Source organism: Phycodurus eques, chromosome 13 (assembly GCF_024500275.1).
Source record: "Phycodurus eques isolate BA_2022a chromosome 13, UOR_Pequ_1.1, whole genome shotgun sequence".
In the NCBI taxonomy this organism is placed as follows: domain Eukaryota; kingdom Metazoa; phylum Chordata; class Actinopteri; order Syngnathiformes; family Syngnathidae; genus Phycodurus; species Phycodurus eques.
Genome location: NC_084537.1, coordinates 3996126 through 4015258, shown reverse-complemented (window position 1 = coordinate 4015258; position 19133 = coordinate 3996126). Strand labels below are relative to the sequence as shown.

Below are 19133 nucleotides of genomic sequence, written 5' to 3'. Positions count from 1 at the left end.
CTCAATCAGGTCAACTTTTTCAACGATGACGACTTTTTTTTTTTATTTGTATTTTATTTTACATTTTTGTTTACATGTACATGTATTTTTGCTTATCGGGGATTCTCTACCTGGGGGCGCACCCCTTAGTGGTGTGTGAGTCCTTCCTTGTAAAAAATGAAATACACTAGCAGTCATATTAAGTCAATTTACCGTAAGCAAAGTTTGTCAAAACGACCAATGTCGTCACAAAAAAATGTAATCGATTCAGTAGGAAAATCACACTTTTAAAAAAATCAACTTGGCATAAAAGCCTGACCCGAACAAGAGAAACAGATGTCATTTTCAGATTCAGTGATGCAAAATTGTCCTAAATCAGTTGAAAAACAATTTTCTTTTTTATAACCCAGCATCATCAATGATGTTTTTGATGTGTTATCTGTCTCGTCTTCTCTTTGATGTCTTTGCATTGATCTCTTAATATTGTTTATCTGTGATGTCTCACTAAATGTGTAAATAAGGTCTCCTGCGCCAGCCAAAGATGGGTGTACGGCAGAGACGGCGTCCCACTTCCCACTGCTCTCATCAGCATTTCAGATTGGCTCAGTCGAGCAAACCAGCATCCATAATGCATCGCGCGTCTCCTAGCAACAGCAGCCAGGCTCTTAGCAACAGGAGCTTAGCAACAGCCACAAACAGCAAACCGACCCCCATGCCCCCCACTCATCTCTCGCACACTGTCCAATCGTGCAGCGGTGCGACAGAGGCAGGGTGACCAATCGTCTGGATGAGGGTCAGTCACGCTGTGAGTTGGCGGGGGCGGGGGAGGAGGCGGGGGTTCTTTGCACAGCTGATCCCGCACACACACACAGACACGCACACACTCATCCAACATGTTGATGTTCCAAAGCTCACATTCAAGTACTTTCCAAAACAATTTGGATTGACAAATTCCTGATAGTGACTAAACTGCAGAGGGGCTAGGCATCACGCTACACAACATGAATGAGCAACCAGGTGATTCAGAGTCTGCTGAAATGACATCCAATCATCTTTAATTCGGCTCAGAGGGAGTTTACGTGTCTCTGTAGGTGCTGCTGTTTCGGTTGGCAACAGAGTACAAATTGGCTCTTTAATAACTCAACAGCATTTATGAGGTAAGAGAAATGACATTATTACGCTTGCTTTGTTTTTGTTAGAGGTTGATTTGGGTATTTTTAACCTTTTTTGCAGTTCTCACTTAACACACATGGACAAAGGTGTTGGTACCAATAGGATTTAGATCAGGGCTCATAGAAGGCCACTTCAGAATAGTCTGATGTTTTGCTCTTCACATTTCTTGGGTGTTTTAAGCTGTGTGTTTTGGGTCCTGCATCTGAGACCAAGCTTTCTGACACTGGGCAGCACATTTTTCTGAAGAATAACTTGATAGTCTTGAAATTTCACTGTACCCTGCCCAGATTCAAGGCACCCTGTGCCAGATGAAGCCCCCATAACATAACAGCCTCCTCAGTATTTCATAGTAGGGACAGTGTTCTTTTCTTGGTATGACTAATTTTTCCGTCTGTGAACACAGAGCTGATGTGCCTTGCCAAAAAGTTCCAGTTTTGTCTCACCTGTCCATAGGACATTCTCCCAGAAGCTTTGTGGCTTGTCAACACGCAGTTTGGCAAATTCCAGTTTCGCTTTTTTATGATTTATTTTCAACAGATGTCCTCCTTGGTCGTATCACATATGAGGTCCACTTTGGCTCAGACAACCACTGATGGTGTAATCTGACACTGATGTACCTTGACCTTGGAGTTGGCATTTAATTTCTTTGGAGGTTGTTCTGGGCTCTTTTGTTACCATTCGTATTATCCGTCTCTTCCATTTGTCATCGATTTTCCTCCTGCGTCCACGTCCAGCGAGTATGGCTACAGTCCCGTGGATCTTAAATTTCCGAATCATATGTGCAGCTATCATCACAGGAACATCAAGCTGCTTGGAGATGGTCTTGTAGACTTTACCTTTACCGTGCTTGTTTATAAATGTCTTTCTAATCTCCTGAGACAACTCTCTGCTTGGCTTCCTCTGGTCCATGTTATACACACCATGTCAACAAACAGCATAGTGATTACCTGTCACCCTTTAAATAGACCGACTGAAGTTTGAAGACACCTCTGATGCTAATTAGAGGACACACCTTTGTTTGTTTGATCTTGTCCCTGTGGTCAAATTATTTTGAATCTTTTTAAATAATGTACCATTATTTATGTCCAGGCCTGTTTCATGAGTTTATTCTTATTATTTTTTAAACACTGTTATTTCTGTGACCACTGCGGCATTTTCTTTCAGCAATTTTATTTATAGTGTGGAGCTGAAATGTGATAGTTTGTTCCGGTTGTTTGTTGTCCGTCTGTTCTTGCCGCAGTGCTACGTAGACTGAGACAGAGAAGAAGAAGAAAAAACTTCAGTAACTTGAAATGAGTTGTAATGTGTCTGCTTGGTTTTCTTTTTTCTTCACAAATCCAATGTTTTTTTTCTATCTGTGCCAGACCAGAAGGTTCCCGTGCTAGCTATAGATTAATTCCACCCGAAAAACTTCAATAGGAAAATGAAAGGGTGTACGTTCAACTCAACTTCGGTTCATCAATCTCCACGTGGAGAAGATGAGGAGGAAGTGAAGGAGGATGGGGAGTAGGAGAAAAGGAGGACAAAAAGGAGGAAGAAGAGGAGCGTAGGAGGAAGGAGAGGCGGAGAAAGAGGAGGAAGGGAAGAGGAGTAGGAGATGGAGGGACAGGAGAAGAAAAAGGAGGAAGACAAAAAAGAAGAGGAGAAGGAGGAAGATGTCAGCAGTGTCGGCCATCTAACACCAGAGACTCTGACGTCGGCAATATCTAAATGCACGAAGCCGCAGCGGTCTCAGACCCCACGTTGCACAAACAAACAAAGAGGAATCGTCGCTAGCACAGCCAGCTCGCCCTCCGCCCATACTGTACCCCTCCCCCCAACCCCCCACCTCAATCATTTGCATTTATATTGAAATAGAAGCCGCCCATGCAGACGGGGTTCCAACGCGAGATTACGGGTCATTACGTCGCGTCATTACAAAGAGAGACGCTGAGGTGTGGGGGCACTACAGAGGCCCTCGTGTCACCCTCGATTCCATTTGGGCAAAGAAATAAAAAGCTCGAGCCAGCGCCTCGTTTTACGACTGCACACAAAAACCACACGAGGCATGAAGTGGATTTAGCGCGTCCTTTTGACGATATGGCAGCAACGAAGTCAACTCGCAGTAAAAAAACAAAACAGCAACAACAAACGCAAGAGACGTTATAGGAGCAGTGCATTGTGGGAAGGGGGATAGTCGCTGTTTCAGTGTTACAAGAGGGTCCATTAAATAGGAAACAATAAGAAATGGCCTGTTTTATGAGAAGTTCAAGTCAAATGGATCGCTTGACGTGAATAAAGCTATGAATTCAGACTGCCCCTGAAGGCAACGCCAGGCTTGAATTAAATGGATAGAAATTCATCAGAGTAAACAATAGTGCCCCCAAGTGTCCGTTTCGTGCAACAGCAGACTCGTATAAATGTTGCCAAGTCTTATTGTGAAGGCTGCTGGAAGGTAGGAAGTAAACAATGTCGTTTCCGGTTGTGTTCCTTCTGGTTTTGCTGCCCTTTTGCCCACGTCGTCGTTGCTCACAAGCGTTTGGGTTCGGTTCCGTCCCGCCCGGCCATGAGTACACTTCTTCCCCGTATCGAGCAGCTGTCTGCCCGCGTGGTTCGGGTTTTGGGTTGTAATCCGGGACCGATGACCCTGCAGGGGACGAACACGTACCTGGTCGGAACCGGGGACAGGTGACCCAAAGGATTTCATGTTCTTTTATTTTTGAACAATTTATTTTCACGTAAAATCGCTATGTGGACAAACAAGACGTGTCTTGTACGTTTAAAGAGAGAAAGACTCGTTTTCATGTCCTCAAGCCAAAAAGCCAAACATTTTTTTTTTTTTTCTTTTCTTCTCACCAGGCCTACAGAAAAGAATGAGGAATCGTGTATAGGTTTTAAATGGAATTAAATGAATTAAAATGAAATACAGCAAACTGACTTTTTGTTGCTTTAAAGTGTAAGTAGACTAACCTTCACTCAAAAGCCATAACAATTTGTCGGGATTATAAATTTGCTTAATTGTAGATTAATTAGTCATGCCTCAAGTAAACAGTTGAAGCTATGAAAGTAATCAGCATATATTAATTGCACCAAAATGATTACTAGCCAAGACTAAAAGCCATTGTGTAGACAATACACAGTCAGTAAGGCAAATGTATTTGATTAGAATTTGTCCAAAGTTTACGTTTGCCTGCTTGTAGGCTTCATCCACCATGGATAGAGGAAAATGTAGAAGCAACAGAAAAAAAATCGTCATACATTGATTTTTATTATGGTGTGAATAAAATGCAACAAATTGACCACCTGCTACAACTGGAGGACTTTTTGTTGCTTAAAATGTGCACAGCCACTCCATTAGACTGCGTAGGACTTCGCTGTAGTTGAAACCAACATGTCTACAGGAATAAGTGGGTGCAATAGAAATAACCATCAAGCATTCATTTTGATTTCTGTGTGCATTACAAACACTCAAATGATCACACTGACAACATTTAGAAGACTTTTGTGATGTTTGTGATGTGCAGGGAGGGACATGGGGAGTAGGCTCAGTTGTTATTTGTATGTACCGTACGAATGTTCTCCAGGCGAGTGCTCATTGACACCGGTGAACCGGGGGTCCCGGAGTACATCAGCAGTCTGAAGGAGGCTCTGAGCACGTTCAACACCAGCATTCAGGAGATCCTGGTCACCCACTGGCATCACGACCACACGGGCGGCGTGGACGACATCTGCAGGGACATCACAGGTGAGGAGAAGCCAACAGTGTTGCAAAAAAAGAAAAAAACCTCGTATCATAGAAGGTTGACAGGAAGTATAATGTATGCGGCAGGTTCCGAGGTCCGAGTCAGCAAACTTCCCCGATCCGGCCAGCTCTACGAGGGCTCGGGAAGCCAGAAGTACACGTACTTGAAAGACGGAGATGTGGTCCACACGGAGGGAGCCACGCTCAAGTCAGTTCAGATCAAAAAATAGTTGGAAAGTTGGGCAAATTCTGAAATGTGGGAGAGATTAAACAATGGATGACATTTGGAACAATCAGTTGTGTTTCAGACGTTCCCAAAGGAAACGCCAGACTTTCAATAGACAGATAACTCGCTAGCTAGCCAGCTAGATAGACAGATACAGTGGTGCCTTGAGATGCAAGTTAAATTTATATCATGACCGCGCTCGTAACTCGAAGCACTCGTACCTCAAGTCATCTTTCCACATTGAAATAAATGGAAATGCTATCAATCCGTTTCAGCCTCACACCCATTTGTTTAATGAGGACAAATAATTTTGTACTTTATGAAAAACATATTGTAATGACATTATTATGTAGAAGGTAAATAATTAAACAGCTTCTGTCTCAGTTTTTGCTTTAATTCAATGGACATTGTGCTGCCCCTTCTGGTGTGCTTATACACATAGACTCCTCCATTCCTCAGTAAGCCGCACTAATATTAGCCGTTCTTCGCAGAAGGTAAAGAGTACAGTATATGACTGTGAGTGTTGTTATATTGCTTGTCTACATGTGCTGCGTCACCATTTGTTAAAATATCCGTGGGTTAAAAGGTTAGAACCTGGCCACCTAGATGCTCTTCATTAGCCCGCCTATGTCATTTCCCATTATGTGTTTGCATTCAGCTAACGGAGGTTATGTGGTTGTTTTAAATACACAATGTGCAATTCTCAGTTTTATGTTGAGTTTCAGAGTTAACGTCAGCAATAAACAGCTTGAAGCGTGTTTTTTGAAAAATTTAAATGAGTTGAGATGAGTTCACTGTCACCATACAGTGTTCATATCTCAAATGTTTGCTTGTATGTCAAAGCGGGAAAAAATTGGCCAAGCAACGGTTCGCATCTTGAAAAACACAAAAGTTGGGTCACTTTTCTCTCAAAGCACCACCGCTTGATGAATGGATGGATCATGATCATCAATGCTGTTCTGGTGCCAGGGTGGTTTTCACGCCAGGCCACACAGACGACCACATGGCGTTGCTTCTGGAGGAGGAGGCGGCTCTGTTTTCGGGCGACTGCATCCTGGGCGAGGGCACAGCCGTCTTCGAGGACCTCCACGATTACATGAGGTCGCTGAGGACGCTGATGGACGCCGGCGCCGACCTCATCTACCCTGGTGAGGAAGTGGGCCTTTTCCACCGTGTGTCTGTGTGTGCTCTCGTTTTTGTGTACCTCCACTGAGGCTCAACTCGAGCCTTGTGGTGAGTCAGCATCCCTTCTGGCACGTTTCTTAGTTGCAAGGGTTATATACATTGGTGTCTCGAGTTTAATTTGTTCCCTGACCATGCTTTTATCTCAAAAAGTCCCCCAAAAGACACCACCATTTTTTAAACATGTTTTTAAAAAAAGACAAGTGGCATTATATTGTAAATTATAGTCCTAACAAAATCAGCACCTCCAAATCTGAGACTATGGTCCTCGGTCAGAAAAGGGTGGAGTGCCCTCTCCAGATCGGGGATGAGATCCTGCCCCAAGTGGAGGAGTTCAAGTATCTTGAGGTCTTTGTTCACGAGTGAGGGAAGAATGGAACGGGAGATCGACAGGCGGATCGGTGCGGCGTCTGCAGTGATGCGGACTTTGTATCGGCCCATTGTGGTGAAGAAGGAGCTAAGCCGAAAGGCGAAGCTCTCCATTTACCGGTCGATCTATGTTCCTACCCTCACGTATGGTCACAAGCTGTGGGTCGTCACCGAAAGAACGAAATCGCGGATGCGAGCGGCCGAAATGAGTTTATGCTGATCGGCTTTAATGTCATAATTCGCCGATCGCTCCGCAAAAGATATTTACTCCATGTCGCCATCGTGTACAGTATATTTGCATCCAAAAGCTAGTTTATTTGTAGCCTTGTCACGTATCTTTTGACGTACTACTGTAAATATCTGACAGGCAATTAAGACGTTTTTATAAAACAGGTCGGCGGTGTGGGACAGAGAACACGTAATGCGCGGATCAGACTACAAGACAAATTTCGTCTTTCACGATGTCAGACTACTGCAATAAAATCTTGTATTCCGATACCACCGCATCCCGAGACTTTATCTTGTTAACTCAAACGTGACCGGATACGGCCGTTACCATGGCGACGACATTGCGACGCGTGTATGATAAGAACAAAATGGGGGTGGAAACGTGTGCTGGTGGTCACCGGTGCGCGGGAGATTACGTTCATTTAAGGGTTGCTTGAGGTATGTTCACGTACTTTTAATACAATACGGCTTTGCAAGCAGGCAACAAAACGTTATGTAGCCTCGCTAGCTAGTGCTAGCACTAACGGTTGTATGTTAACATGCCGGCGTTATGTCGACTCATGCTGTAAAGTTTCGGTGTGTGTGAAGTAATTGAATTACAATAATTAATTCCAGTGAATTAGCACCCATTATTTCTGTCATGTTGTAATTCTGGTTTGACCTGACTGATTAGAACACATGACCTGACGACTGGAGAATACTTTCGAAGATATTCAGTGTACGGTACACAAGTATATACAGTAAATTGTAAGACACATTGCTCCATCTTGTGATCGGATCAGTGATTGGTTATCATTTTTTTTAAACTCTGTGATCGGTCCTGATCGTGTAAATCCTAGTACAAACACACAGTCATAACATTTGCTACCCACATGAATATTGACCCACCCAGCTAGCGTTATTGTATTTTAATTTTGTGTGATATTAATTGTTAGCCCGTATGCTTTTTTTTTTTTTTTTTTTTTTTTTTTTTTTTTTTTTTTTAAATATATATAAGTGCTCCGTTACTAAAGTTGAGTTGAGAGGAGGCAGGGCATGAGCCAAGGAAGAACAAATTAGATTTTTCTAAAATTCTGGAGGTACGATTTAGTTTTATTTTTTTTGTCCCCCCACGTTTCCACCTTTTGGTAAATGGTACAAAATGTAGGACATCCTATTCACACGTTTTGGGTTTTGAGTTGAAAATCAAGACTTTAGTGTGAAGTTGTGTGTTGAAAGCAATTGACGCCAGGACGGATGCTGGCGCCGATGCCGTCTAACTATCTGAATGAGGGAAGCGTCAGTCAGCTACTGTATACGTGTCGATCTAAATTGGGATTGTTGTGCCTTGGTGGAGGTCTGTACTTTTCTCATTGAACCGAAGGTTGACACATCACAAAGTGGATGTCAGATGAAAACGCTGCGCTGTGTGCAGGTCACGGTCCCGTGGTTCGAGACGCCAGCGAGAAAATCCAACACTACATCAGCCACCGCGATCAGAGGGAGCGACAGATACTGGCGACAGTTCGGGCCGCAGCGGGAAAGCCCTTCACCTCCATGGAGCTTGTCAAGATCGTCTACAAAGTCAGTACAATTCCTTAAAGCATGACTCTTGGTCACATATGCGCAAACACCAAAGAGGCACGATTCACTGAATTCCGAGGCTGGCTGTAAATCATGGCGCATAGAGTTTTCCTGAGACATGTGAATGTCACTGAAAGCCACGAGAAAAATAAAGCATACTTTCAATAAATCTATAATAATAAATATAATTTATGGCTGCAACTAATTATTTTTTTAATGATCGCTCAATCCATCAATAATTTCTTTTTTGTTTAATTAATGAATCGGATAAAAACTAATATTTTCCATCCCTTTATTCAAAAACAGGGTATTATTTCAAATTGACAGTGCAGAAAATAAACAAACATCAATTGAGTATGATTCATTCACCAGTTTGGTCCGTAGCGTCTGTTAGAAAATAGGCAAAAATGTTGATCATTGTTTTCCAAAGTAAAAGCAGATGTATGGATATCTTTTATTTTTATTCATATTCAATATAAAGAATCAGTCTGCTTTCATGGAGGACTACAGAAATTGGAGAATATTTACTGCTGGAATTACGAGGATTTGGACAATTTTAGGTTGGAAAAAGGTCTCTGAACAATGAATTGATTGTCCAAATGGTTGTTGATTAATTTGATAATTGATTAGTTGTGGATTAATCAATTAATTGTTGCAGCCCTAGTTAAATTATTGAACATTTAAAATCTTACTTTATTCAGGATTGTGTTTACTTAGATATTTTGACATTTTCCATTTACCGGCACTGACTACCTGTAAAGTTTTTCTATTATTTCTGTAGAAGTTGATGCAAGTCAATGTGGGGGGAAAATTTGTAGGGAGAAAAAACAGTTCCAAAACTTGTTTGGTATACAAAAAAAAACCTTGTTTTGAATAAATTCATTATCAGCTGCTTTTTCTCGAGGCGAAGGGGGGGGGATCTGACATTCTATTTTCAGGTCAGATCATGCAGCCCGGATAAATGCAGAGGGTTGCGTCAGGAAGGGCATCCGGCTTAAAACCTTGCCAAACAAATATGAGCGTTCATCCAAAGGATACCATACCGGATCGGTCGTGGCCCGGGTTAACAACGTCCGCCACCGGCGCCGTCAACCTGCGGGGCGCCGTTGGAAATTCAGCTACTGTGGGTCGAAGTCAAAGAAGAAGAAGAGGTGGAAAGCGGGTTCTTTGGAAGAAAGAGAAGAGGAAAACACAGAGCCTAGAACTGAATGTGGGGACTTTGAATGTTGGGACTATGACAGGAAAATCTCGGGAGTTGGTTGACATGATGATTAGGAGAAAGGTTGATATATTGTGTGTCCAGGAGACCAGGTGGAAAGGCAGTAAGGCTAGAAGTTTAGGGGCAGGGTTTAAATTATTTTACCATGGTGTCGATGGGAAGAGAAATGGAGTCGGGGTTATTTTAAAAGAAGAGTTGGCTAAGAATGTCTTGGAGGTGAAAAGAGTATCAGATCGAGTGATGAGGCTGAAATTTGAAATTGAGGGTGTTATGTGTAATGTGATTAGTGGCTATGCCCCACAGGTAGGATGTGACCTAGAGGTGAAAGAGAAATTCTGGAAGGAGCTAGATGATGTAGTTCTGAGCATCCCAGACAGAGAGAGAGTCGTAATTGGTGCAGATTGTAATGGACATGTTGGTGAAGTTAATAGGGGTGATGAAGAAGTGATGGGTAAGTACGGCATCCAGGAAAGGAACTTGGAGGGACAGATGGTGGTAGACTTTGCAACAAGGATGCAAATGGCTGTAGTGAACACCTTTTTTTCCCAGAAGAGGCACGAACATAGGGTGACCTACAAGAGCGGAGGTAGAAGCACACAGGTGGATTACATCTTGTGCAGACGATGTAATCTGAAGGAGGTTACCAACTGTAAGGTAGTGGTAGGGGAGAGTGTGGCTAGACAGCATAGGATGGTGGTGTGTAAGATGACTCTGGGGGTGGGGAGGAAAATTAGGAAGACAAAGGCAGAGAAGAGAACCATGTGGTGGAAGCTGAGACAGGACGAGTGTTGTGCAGCTTTTCGGGAAGAGGTGAGACAGGCTCTCGGTGGACGGGAGGAGCTTCCAGAAGACTGGACCACTGCAGCCAAGGTGATCAGAGAGGCAGGCAGGAGAGTACTTGGTGTATCTTCTGGCAGGAAAGGAGAGAAGGAGACTTGGTGGTGGAACCTCACAGTACAGGAAATCATACAAGGAAAAAGGTTAAGCTAAGAAGAAGTGGGACACTGAGAGGACCGAGGAAAGGCGAAAGGAATACATTGAGATGCGACACAGGGCAAAGGTAGAGGTGGCAAATGCCAAACAAGAGGCATATGATGACATGTATGGCAGGTTGGACACTAAAGAAGGAGAAAATGATCTATACAGGCTGGCCAGACAGAGGGACAGAGATGGGAAGGATGTGCAGCAGGTTAGGGTGATTAAGGATAGAGATGGAAATATGTTGACTGGTGCCAGCAGTGTGCTTGCTAGATGGAAAGAATACTTCGAGGAGTTGATGAATGAGGAAAATGAGAGAGAAGGGAGAGTAGAAGAGGCAAGTGTGGTGGACCAGGAAGTGGCAATGATTAGTAAGGGGGAAGTTAGAAAGGCATTAAAGAGGATGAAAAATGGAAAGGCAGTTGGTCCTGATGACATTCGTGTGAAGGCATGGAAGCGTCTGGGAGAGGTGGCTGTGGAGTTTTTGACCAGCTTGTTCAATAGAATTCTAGCGGGTGAGAAGATGCCTGAGGAATGGAGGAAAAGTGTACTGGTGCCCATTTTTAAGAACAAAGGTGATGTGCAGAGCTGTGGGAACTATAGAGGAATAAAGTTGATGAGCCACACAATGAAGTTATGGGAAAGAGTGGTGGAGGCTAGACTCAGGACAGAAGTGAGTATTTGCGAGCAACAGTATGGTTTCATGCCTAGAAAGAGTACCACAGATGCATTATTTGCCTTGAGGATGTTGATGGAAAAGTACAGAGAAGGTCAGAAGGAGCTACATTGTGTCTTTGTAGATCTAGAGAAAGCCTATGACAGAGTACCCAGAGAGGAACTGTGGTACTCCATGCGGAATCTGGAGTGGCAGAGAAGTATGTTAGAATAATACAGGACATGTACGAGGGCGGCAGAACAGCGGTGAGGTGTGCTGTAGGTGTGACATAAGAATTTAAGGTGGACGTGGGACTGCATCAGGGATCAGCCCTGAGCCCCTTCCTTTTTGCAGTGGTGATGGATAGGCTGACAGATGAGGTTAGACTGGAATCCCCATGGACCATGATGTTTGCAGATGACATTGTGATCTGCAGTGAAAGCAGGGAGCAGCTGGAAAGATGGAGGCATGCACTGGAAAGAAGAGGAATGAAGATTAGCCGAAGTAAAACAGAATATATGTGCATGAATGAGAGGGTGGTGGGGGAAGAGTGAGGCTGCAGGGAGAAGAGATAGCAAGGGTGGAGGACTTTAAATACTTGGGGTCAACCGTCCAGAGCAATGGGGAGTGTGGTCAGGAAGTGAAGAGGTGTCAGGTGTGTTATGTGACAGAAAGAGTCTCTGCTAGGATGAAGGTCAAAGTTTATAAAACAGTGGTGAGGCCAGCCATGATGTACGGATTAGAGACAGTGGCACTGAAGAGACCACAGGAAGCAGAGTTGGAGGTGGCGGAAATGAATATTTTGAGGTTCGCTCTCGGAGTGACCAGGTTGGATAAAATTAGGAATGAGCTCATCAGAGGGACAGCCAAGGTTCGATGTTTTAGTGATATAGTGAGTATATTGGTAGAAGGATGATGAGGATGGCGCTGCCAGGTAAGAAAGCTAGAGGAAGACCAAAGAGAAGGTTGATGGATGTCGTGAGGGAAGACATGATGGCAGTTGGTGTTCGAGAGGAGGATGCAGGAGATAGGCTTACATGGAAAAGGATGACGCGCTGTGGCGACCCCTCAAGGGACAAGCCGAAAGGAAAAGAAGAAGAAGGTCATGCAGACCTTCCATATACTGTGATATTGAATGAAAACATTTCCCCCCAAAAATCAAAAACTTCAAAATACGTTTTCCATATTGATTGTGTAGGACACTCCCGAGCACCTTCATCAGGCAGCCAATGTGAACCTGGTGCACCACTTGAAGAAACTGGAGAAAGAAGGAACGATAAGTCAAGGCCAGTTATGCTTTTAAAGTTCATGTGACCATGGTGACGCAACGCTTAATCAACTATTTTACTGTACTACATTTTTCCCCCCCACTCAGTGATGACAGAATCATCATGGAACAACACATGGAGGAGTAACCTGTGACGAGGATGACGTCGTATATTCGGTGAACGTAATCAGCACAAATGGAATAAAAATTTTTTGGTTTTGTTTTTAACACCACTGAGATTCATCAGTGTCCGCTACTCAGATTTATTTACACTGAAAACACATTGGTATGTAACGTAGATTATTTTTGGATTACTTTATCAACCGTGAAGAAAAATCACAGTCACAAACATCGCAGCAAGATTTGTAGTAAAAAATAAATACATTTGAGAATGCAAATGCGCACATTAAACCGTTTGATTCAGTGGGGGAAAAAAAACAAACTGTAAATTGACCAATGTAAATCTGGCGTACCCCTTGGATGCCAGCTATGCACACCAGAGTTTAAGAATCACTGCTGTCTACTGTACTGTAGTCTATAATTTGATACATATACTATTCCAGTCAGTGCCTTTAGAAAGGTTTAAAATCTTGTTGTAACTCACGTCAGTCAATACGTAGCAGCGCAGCAGCGACCAGTTCTTTCCACATTTAGCAACTTTTTTTGATCAAAAATTGCAATGAATTACATGATTTCTTGTAACTATAAATTAAATAAAGACTGATTCCTGTCCTTGTGAGGCGGGTTGGATCATGCTCTATTTTTGTATAGTTTGCGTCGTGATGACAATACAGTAACTGATTGAACTCCAAAAGTGTCAGTGTGTTAACTTGTGAGCTGAATATTGACAAGTGTAAGAGGACTTTGAGCTAGTGTGTGTGTGTGCGTGTGTGTGCACGCGTGTTCACGAAGCACTGACGTTGGATGGCAAAGGTGACTTTACTGAAAATATGCTGCAGAAGAAGAAGCACGTGTACGTGTATAAAGGTGACGAGACTTGCTGGACCACATCCAGACCACAAGGTTATTACAGTACACCTGAAATTGCTATATTATTTCTTGCTCCAATTGATTCATTCTTTCCCATAAAATTGGTTAGTTAAAATGTACAGTGATGTGAAGTGTTTGCGCCTTTCCTGATTTGTTATTTTGTGGCATGTTTGTCAAATTCCGACACTGCCTGTGTGGAGTTAGCGTGTTCTCCCTTCTCCAGGTAGTCCGGTTTCCTCCCACATCCCAAAAACATGCATGGTAGGTTAATTGAAGATTCGAAATTGCCCTTTGGTGTGACTCTGAGTGTGAATGGTTGTTTGTTTATATGTGCCCTGCCGATTGGCTGCCGACCAGTTCAGGATGTACCCCGCCTCCCGCCCGAAGATAGCTGGAATAGGCTCCAGCACGCCCACGGCCCTAGTGGATGGATTATCATGAAATTATTGGTGAAATAAAAATGTTCCTTTAGTGTAGTCTTTTTTTTTTTTTTTTTTTTTTTTTTTTTTAATTCAATCAATTAATTATAATTAAATTAACTATAACTGACGCAATTGAAAAATGCATCTGTGGTCATGTTCACAGAGTTTTAAGAGTTGCACTTTCAATACTTTCCGGAGCAGCCAGCCAGCCTCTACTCAGCAGCCCCACGAAGAGGTCAAAGTTCTCCTCAGTGTCGGACGAATGGTCACCGAGCGACACAACATCTCCACACGGAGATGCTGCACTGGATTCAGTGAAAATAATCCTTCACCGGTTACGACCGAAACCTTGGAAGACATTTATCTGCTCACATGTCATGTTGACCGGCGACCAATCCAGGCTGTACCCCACTTCGCTTGCCAAAAGTATTTTATATTTCCCAAAACATGCACCACCAAAGACTCTAAATTGTCCATAGGTGTGAATGTAAATGCTCATTTGTCTAAATGTGCCCTGACATTGACTGCCGACTAGTCCGGGGTGTACCCCACTTCTCTCGCCATGTACAGTATGTTAGCTTTATCGAAGAGTCTAAATTGGTGTGAGTGTGAAGGTTTGTTTGTCTAAAGGTGCCCTGACATTGACCGGCGACGGGTGTCCCCCTTTCTCTCGTTAAGTCTTTTCTCCCCAAAACATGTACAGTATGTTAACTTCATTGAAGACTAAATTGGTAATGGGCTTGAGTGTTAGGGTGAAAAGCTCGGTCATCCGCGAGGGACTCAGAGTAGAGCCGCTGCTCCTCTGCATTGAGAGGAGCCAGATGAGGTGGCTGAGGCATCTGATTCGGATGCCTCCCCGGTGAGGTGTTCCGGGCACATCCCACCGGGAGGAGACCCCGGGGACGACCCAGGACATGTTGGAGAGACTATGTCTCCTGGCTCGGGAACCCCCCTCCCCTCCCCCCAGACGAGCTGGATGAAGTGGCTGGGGAGAGGGAAGTGGATGGGTTTGAATGTGGGGGTGAATGTTTGTTTGTCTAGATATTGTGCACTGACATTGAGCGGCGACCAGTCAAACATGAGGACGAGCCGTGTGTTAAATGCAGATGGATGGATGCTTCAAGAATATCATAAACAACTGGTAGCTGCTCATTAGGATACATTGTGGTCATGCATGCGAGCAATGTATGTACATTCGTGATTTTCGCATTGGCTGTGATTGGACGGTGTACCTAAGAAAGTGACCGGTGGAGGTGCTGCAGGAGGAGGTTGAGGGGGGGGGTGGGGGTGGGGGGTGTTAATCGGCAGCCGAGGAGATAAACAGGGCAGTTTGCCTGTGTACCGTGTACTGTACTGTAATGTAGCGTGCAGTCTGTACCTTCCCAACATGGCGGCGCCGCACACGTACCAGGAGGCAGCGGCTCCGTCATTCCGCTCACCGCGAACCCACTCAGCCACTCAACCGGCAGGTAAGTTTCCGCTCGACCTCCACGGCCTTTAACTCCCTCGCCGACACAATTTGTCGTGCTTTTATCCGTCGCGCGACCGGATTTTTGCTCTTAGAACGTCCTGCTCACCGAGGTTGTCCCACTTTGAGAGGTGCATTCGATTTCCACTTCACAATCGCCGTTACGTCCTCTCATCGGAACATGTCCAACAAGAATCGAGTCGTGTTCTCAATTGTTTCTAGAACTCGTCACGGTGTAGTTTGGTTTGGTAAATGGGAGCAAAAAGGCTCCGAGCGAGGACCGAGGGTGTGTGTGTGTGTTAGCGGCAAAGAGGCGCTTGCTGCGGGGAGACATGTTCGTCAACAGGCCGGTGTAGGAGGGGGGCATAAAAAGCGACTTTATTGTCCTTGTCGAACGCGTGACAAGTGACCAATTTAATCGGCCAAACATCCCCCAAATGTTGAACTTTAGTCGTTTTTTTGAGCGACACCGAGGTCGAAGTGACAGCAACTCCCCCCAGTTTACGGCTCAAAAGTAAAATAACATCCGCGACAACTCGTAAACCAGATGGAACCTTCATTGTGTTTGTGAATATTAAACGTTTTTTGTTTTAAATTTTATTTTAATTATTTTTTTTTACGTCGCATGTTGGTCGTTTCAAGCGACGCGTGCGGACTAACGGGTGAGATTAAAATCCGCCCCTGTCCACATTTCCAGTGGGGTCGTTTCAAAATAAAGCGATTTGAAAATGAAATTCATAGTTTGCGAAAATGATCCAGTTCTTTGGGGAAAACAACAACAACCCTGAAACACCTGTCCAATAGACTATAATAAATAACTTTATTAGTTAACTCGAAACCAATATACAAATTTTACTTTTCGCTTTTATTTTTTTCCCCTCCCAAAAATACCGCATGTGCATTTGTTCCAATAAATTAATATTCATATTGAGTGCAAATACAAGCTGGGTAGGTGGAGTACACCGACAAACATGAGCAAAAGAGGTAGCTAAATACCTTTTAGTTTGTTCTTTACTGCAGAAGGTGGTGCAAAATATTTAGGTTGGCAGCTGCAAGAAATTTGTTTAGGCTCCTTTCAGGCTGCACAATCTTTGGAGGTGGAGGAAAATGTCAAATTGTGTGTAAATTGCACACGCAGCGCAAGTTGTTAGCTCTTTAGTGCCGGCTGCACAATCTGTGTACTTTAAAAATGTTCTTGTGGATGCAGAAAAATGTAGAGTTGTGCGAAAGTGACGTTTTAGCGCTAACATTCAGTTTATAAGCATAAATAAATAAGCAAACGAACTAAAAAAAAAAAAAGAATCTGGCCAAGGTTTTTCAAAGGCTCATGGTAAAAGTATTTGTCTCCTGGGGGATGATGGGCAGTGTTTCCCGCCGGCTGAAAATACTTGGTGCTGGACCAAAAATGGCACGTTTTTCACCAAAGGGCTGCTGCTTGAGCACCACTCTGGGTCTATCTGTGCACACCCCTGCTACCGGGGTTGTGCTATTGTTCTTTGTCGTGTCTGCTGTTGTGTTACTTTGCATAGAACGTGACACTTTGCCTACGTGGACATGTTATCTTTCAGGGTTGGACCTGTGTGAGTTTTTCGACTGTTTTGGGATTATTTGCTTTTCTCGGCAGCCCAAAACGTGAACTTTGAGAAGGATTGCAACACTGCAGCCCTTCCAGTTTCTACATCGGTCTTTCAGATTTGGGTTTCTTTTTTGGAAATAGCTCTGTTGATCCGGTTGGTTTGAGCATTTGATTTTTTTTCTTCTTTACTTCTTTTTTTTTTTTATATATTTCAGTTACGGTTTACGGATGAACCGGGGATTTCAAGCGGTCGTCATTATTGCTGTTTAAATTTTTTTTTATCATTACTACCGTATTTAGTGTTTCAGAGTTGAGAAAATTCTGACTTCATTCTTGTAAGATTCCAACTTTTTTTTAAACCCGTAATATTTAGGTTAAAAAATAAAATTATCCCAAAAGATTGTCTTCATTTCTAGACAAATACAATTTTGTATTTTTTCCTCATAAATTTACATTGTTCTTACGACTTTTAATTTTAATCTCGAAAATATTTTCACGTAGGATTCTAACATTTCTCGTAAAATGATGACATCATTCTGGTAAGATTACTACTTTTTATTTTTTATATTTTTGCAGGACAATGATATCTATCTAGTAAAATTAGGATTATTCTGTAAAGATTCAACATTTTTCTCAGAAGATTCTGACTTTTTACCAACAGTATTTGGTACCGCAAACAGATAAAAGTAAGACTTTTTCCTTGCTAGATGATTCTTTATATATTTATGTTTTTAAAAATTCTCCTAATATGATTTGACGATGCACTTTTGTGTCTTTGTTTTATGTTGTACTGTGTTTTTATGTGCCGAGGACCGCAGTGGAAATAAGCCCTGTGTTATGGTGCTCTTTTCTGGGCTATCACCAGATAAATCAAATCAAATAGTCATACATTTTTCCTACTGACCTATTATATTACCTCAGTATTATGAGTTTGTTCTTGGAAAATTACAATGATATATATTTTTTCCTCTCAAAAATACTATGGAAATCTAATTTCCAATTTTCTTTCTCAAAATGTTTTACTTTCTTCCTCATAATTGTAACGTTTTTCTCATAAAAGTACAACATTATTCTTGTACGATTCAGAATTTTTCTCACATCATGACTTTATTTTAATTATTTTTTACAACTTGTTACGTTTAAAAATTTTTATCATAATGTTATGACATCTTTATCATAAAAGTACAATATTATTTTGTAAGTAATATATAGTAATATTCTGATATTTTTCTAGTACTATTAGGACATCATTCTTGTAAGAGTACAAATCTTTTTAATTAAAAATCTAATAATTCTCATTATATCCCAACATTTTATTGGTAAAATGAGGGCATTATTCTCATAAGATACAGTTTAAAAAATTGGAGGGAAAAAATGTCATGTAATATTCCGACAGTCTACTCGTAAAAATAGGACATTATTCTTGTAAGATTATACATTTAAACATTTTTTTTTTTCATGGAAGAACCTCATACCATATTTGGCGTCTCAGGCAAAAGTACAAAAATGAAGACAATTCTTGCAAGACTTATCTTAAGATTGTGACATTTTTCCTTGAAATAATATAATTTTATAAAATATTTCCTTGAAAAAAAATACTTTTTTTTTTTTTCTCCCTTATAATATTAACACTTTAAATTTCCTTGTGTCTTGTAATATACTTGGCCAATAGAGCTGATTCAGATTATTATGGCTGTAGCATTCCAGTGTTGTACAAAATGTTTTCTGAAGTCTGAACGGATCCTTTTGCTCCTTTTCCTTTTTAAATTTTTCATTGCCCGGAGGCAGTAGGCGCATCTGAGTCGCCAGTGTGCAAAGGGAAGTCAAAGTCTTGGATCTTTCATAACGAAGTCTAATTTGGTTAGCTGAAGAAGCCGTGACGGCAGAGCTGAGCTCCAGGCTGCTGGCGCGCTAATACAAGCTAATAGCGTAACAGGCTTTGGGCCCGAGCTAATTGTGGCGTCTCTTCCTGCTGTGGATGTTGCCGGCCGGGATGCAATTGTTGCGGTCGTGGTATTAACCGCCATGGCAACGTGTGCGCCTGCTGACCCGTGTTTTCTGCTGACGGACTGGTTTTTAAACATCAACATCATAATTCGCGACCGACATCTGGACAG

At 42.6% G+C, this 19133-nt stretch overlaps 2 protein-coding genes across 5 annotated transcripts in view; both read left to right on the top strand.

The window, feature by feature from the left end:
- Positions 1–3618: 3618 nt before the first annotated feature.
- Positions 3619–13622, top strand: lactb2 (lactamase, beta 2). 2 transcript variants are annotated; one of them, XM_061694067.1, is made up of 7 exons: positions 3619–3819; positions 4716–4876; positions 4961–5081; positions 6069–6247; positions 8293–8441; positions 12492–12579; positions 12669–13622. In XM_061694067.1, the coding sequence occupies exons 1-7, from the start codon at positions 3698–3700 to the stop codon at positions 12713–12715; spliced, it is 867 nt and encodes a 288-aa protein (XP_061550051.1). In that variant the 5' UTR covers positions 3619–3697; the 3' UTR covers positions 12716–13622. The 2 variants fall into 2 exon arrangements, with proteins under 2 accessions (XP_061550051.1, XP_061550052.1); XM_061694068.1 differs by lacking the exon at positions 4961–5081 and having other exon boundaries at positions 6014–6247.
- A 1708-nt stretch (positions 13623–15330) lies between these two features.
- The window catches only part of LOC133411313 (nuclear receptor coactivator 2-like), a 70446-nt gene continuing 66643 nt past the window's right edge, over positions 15331–19133 (top strand). For 2 of the 3 annotated variants that reach the window (XM_061693526.1, XM_061693528.1), the window contains exon 1: positions 15331–15441. The gene's annotated coding sequence lies outside the window, so the exon portion shown is untranslated. The other variant, XM_061693530.1, reaches the window with a different exon arrangement.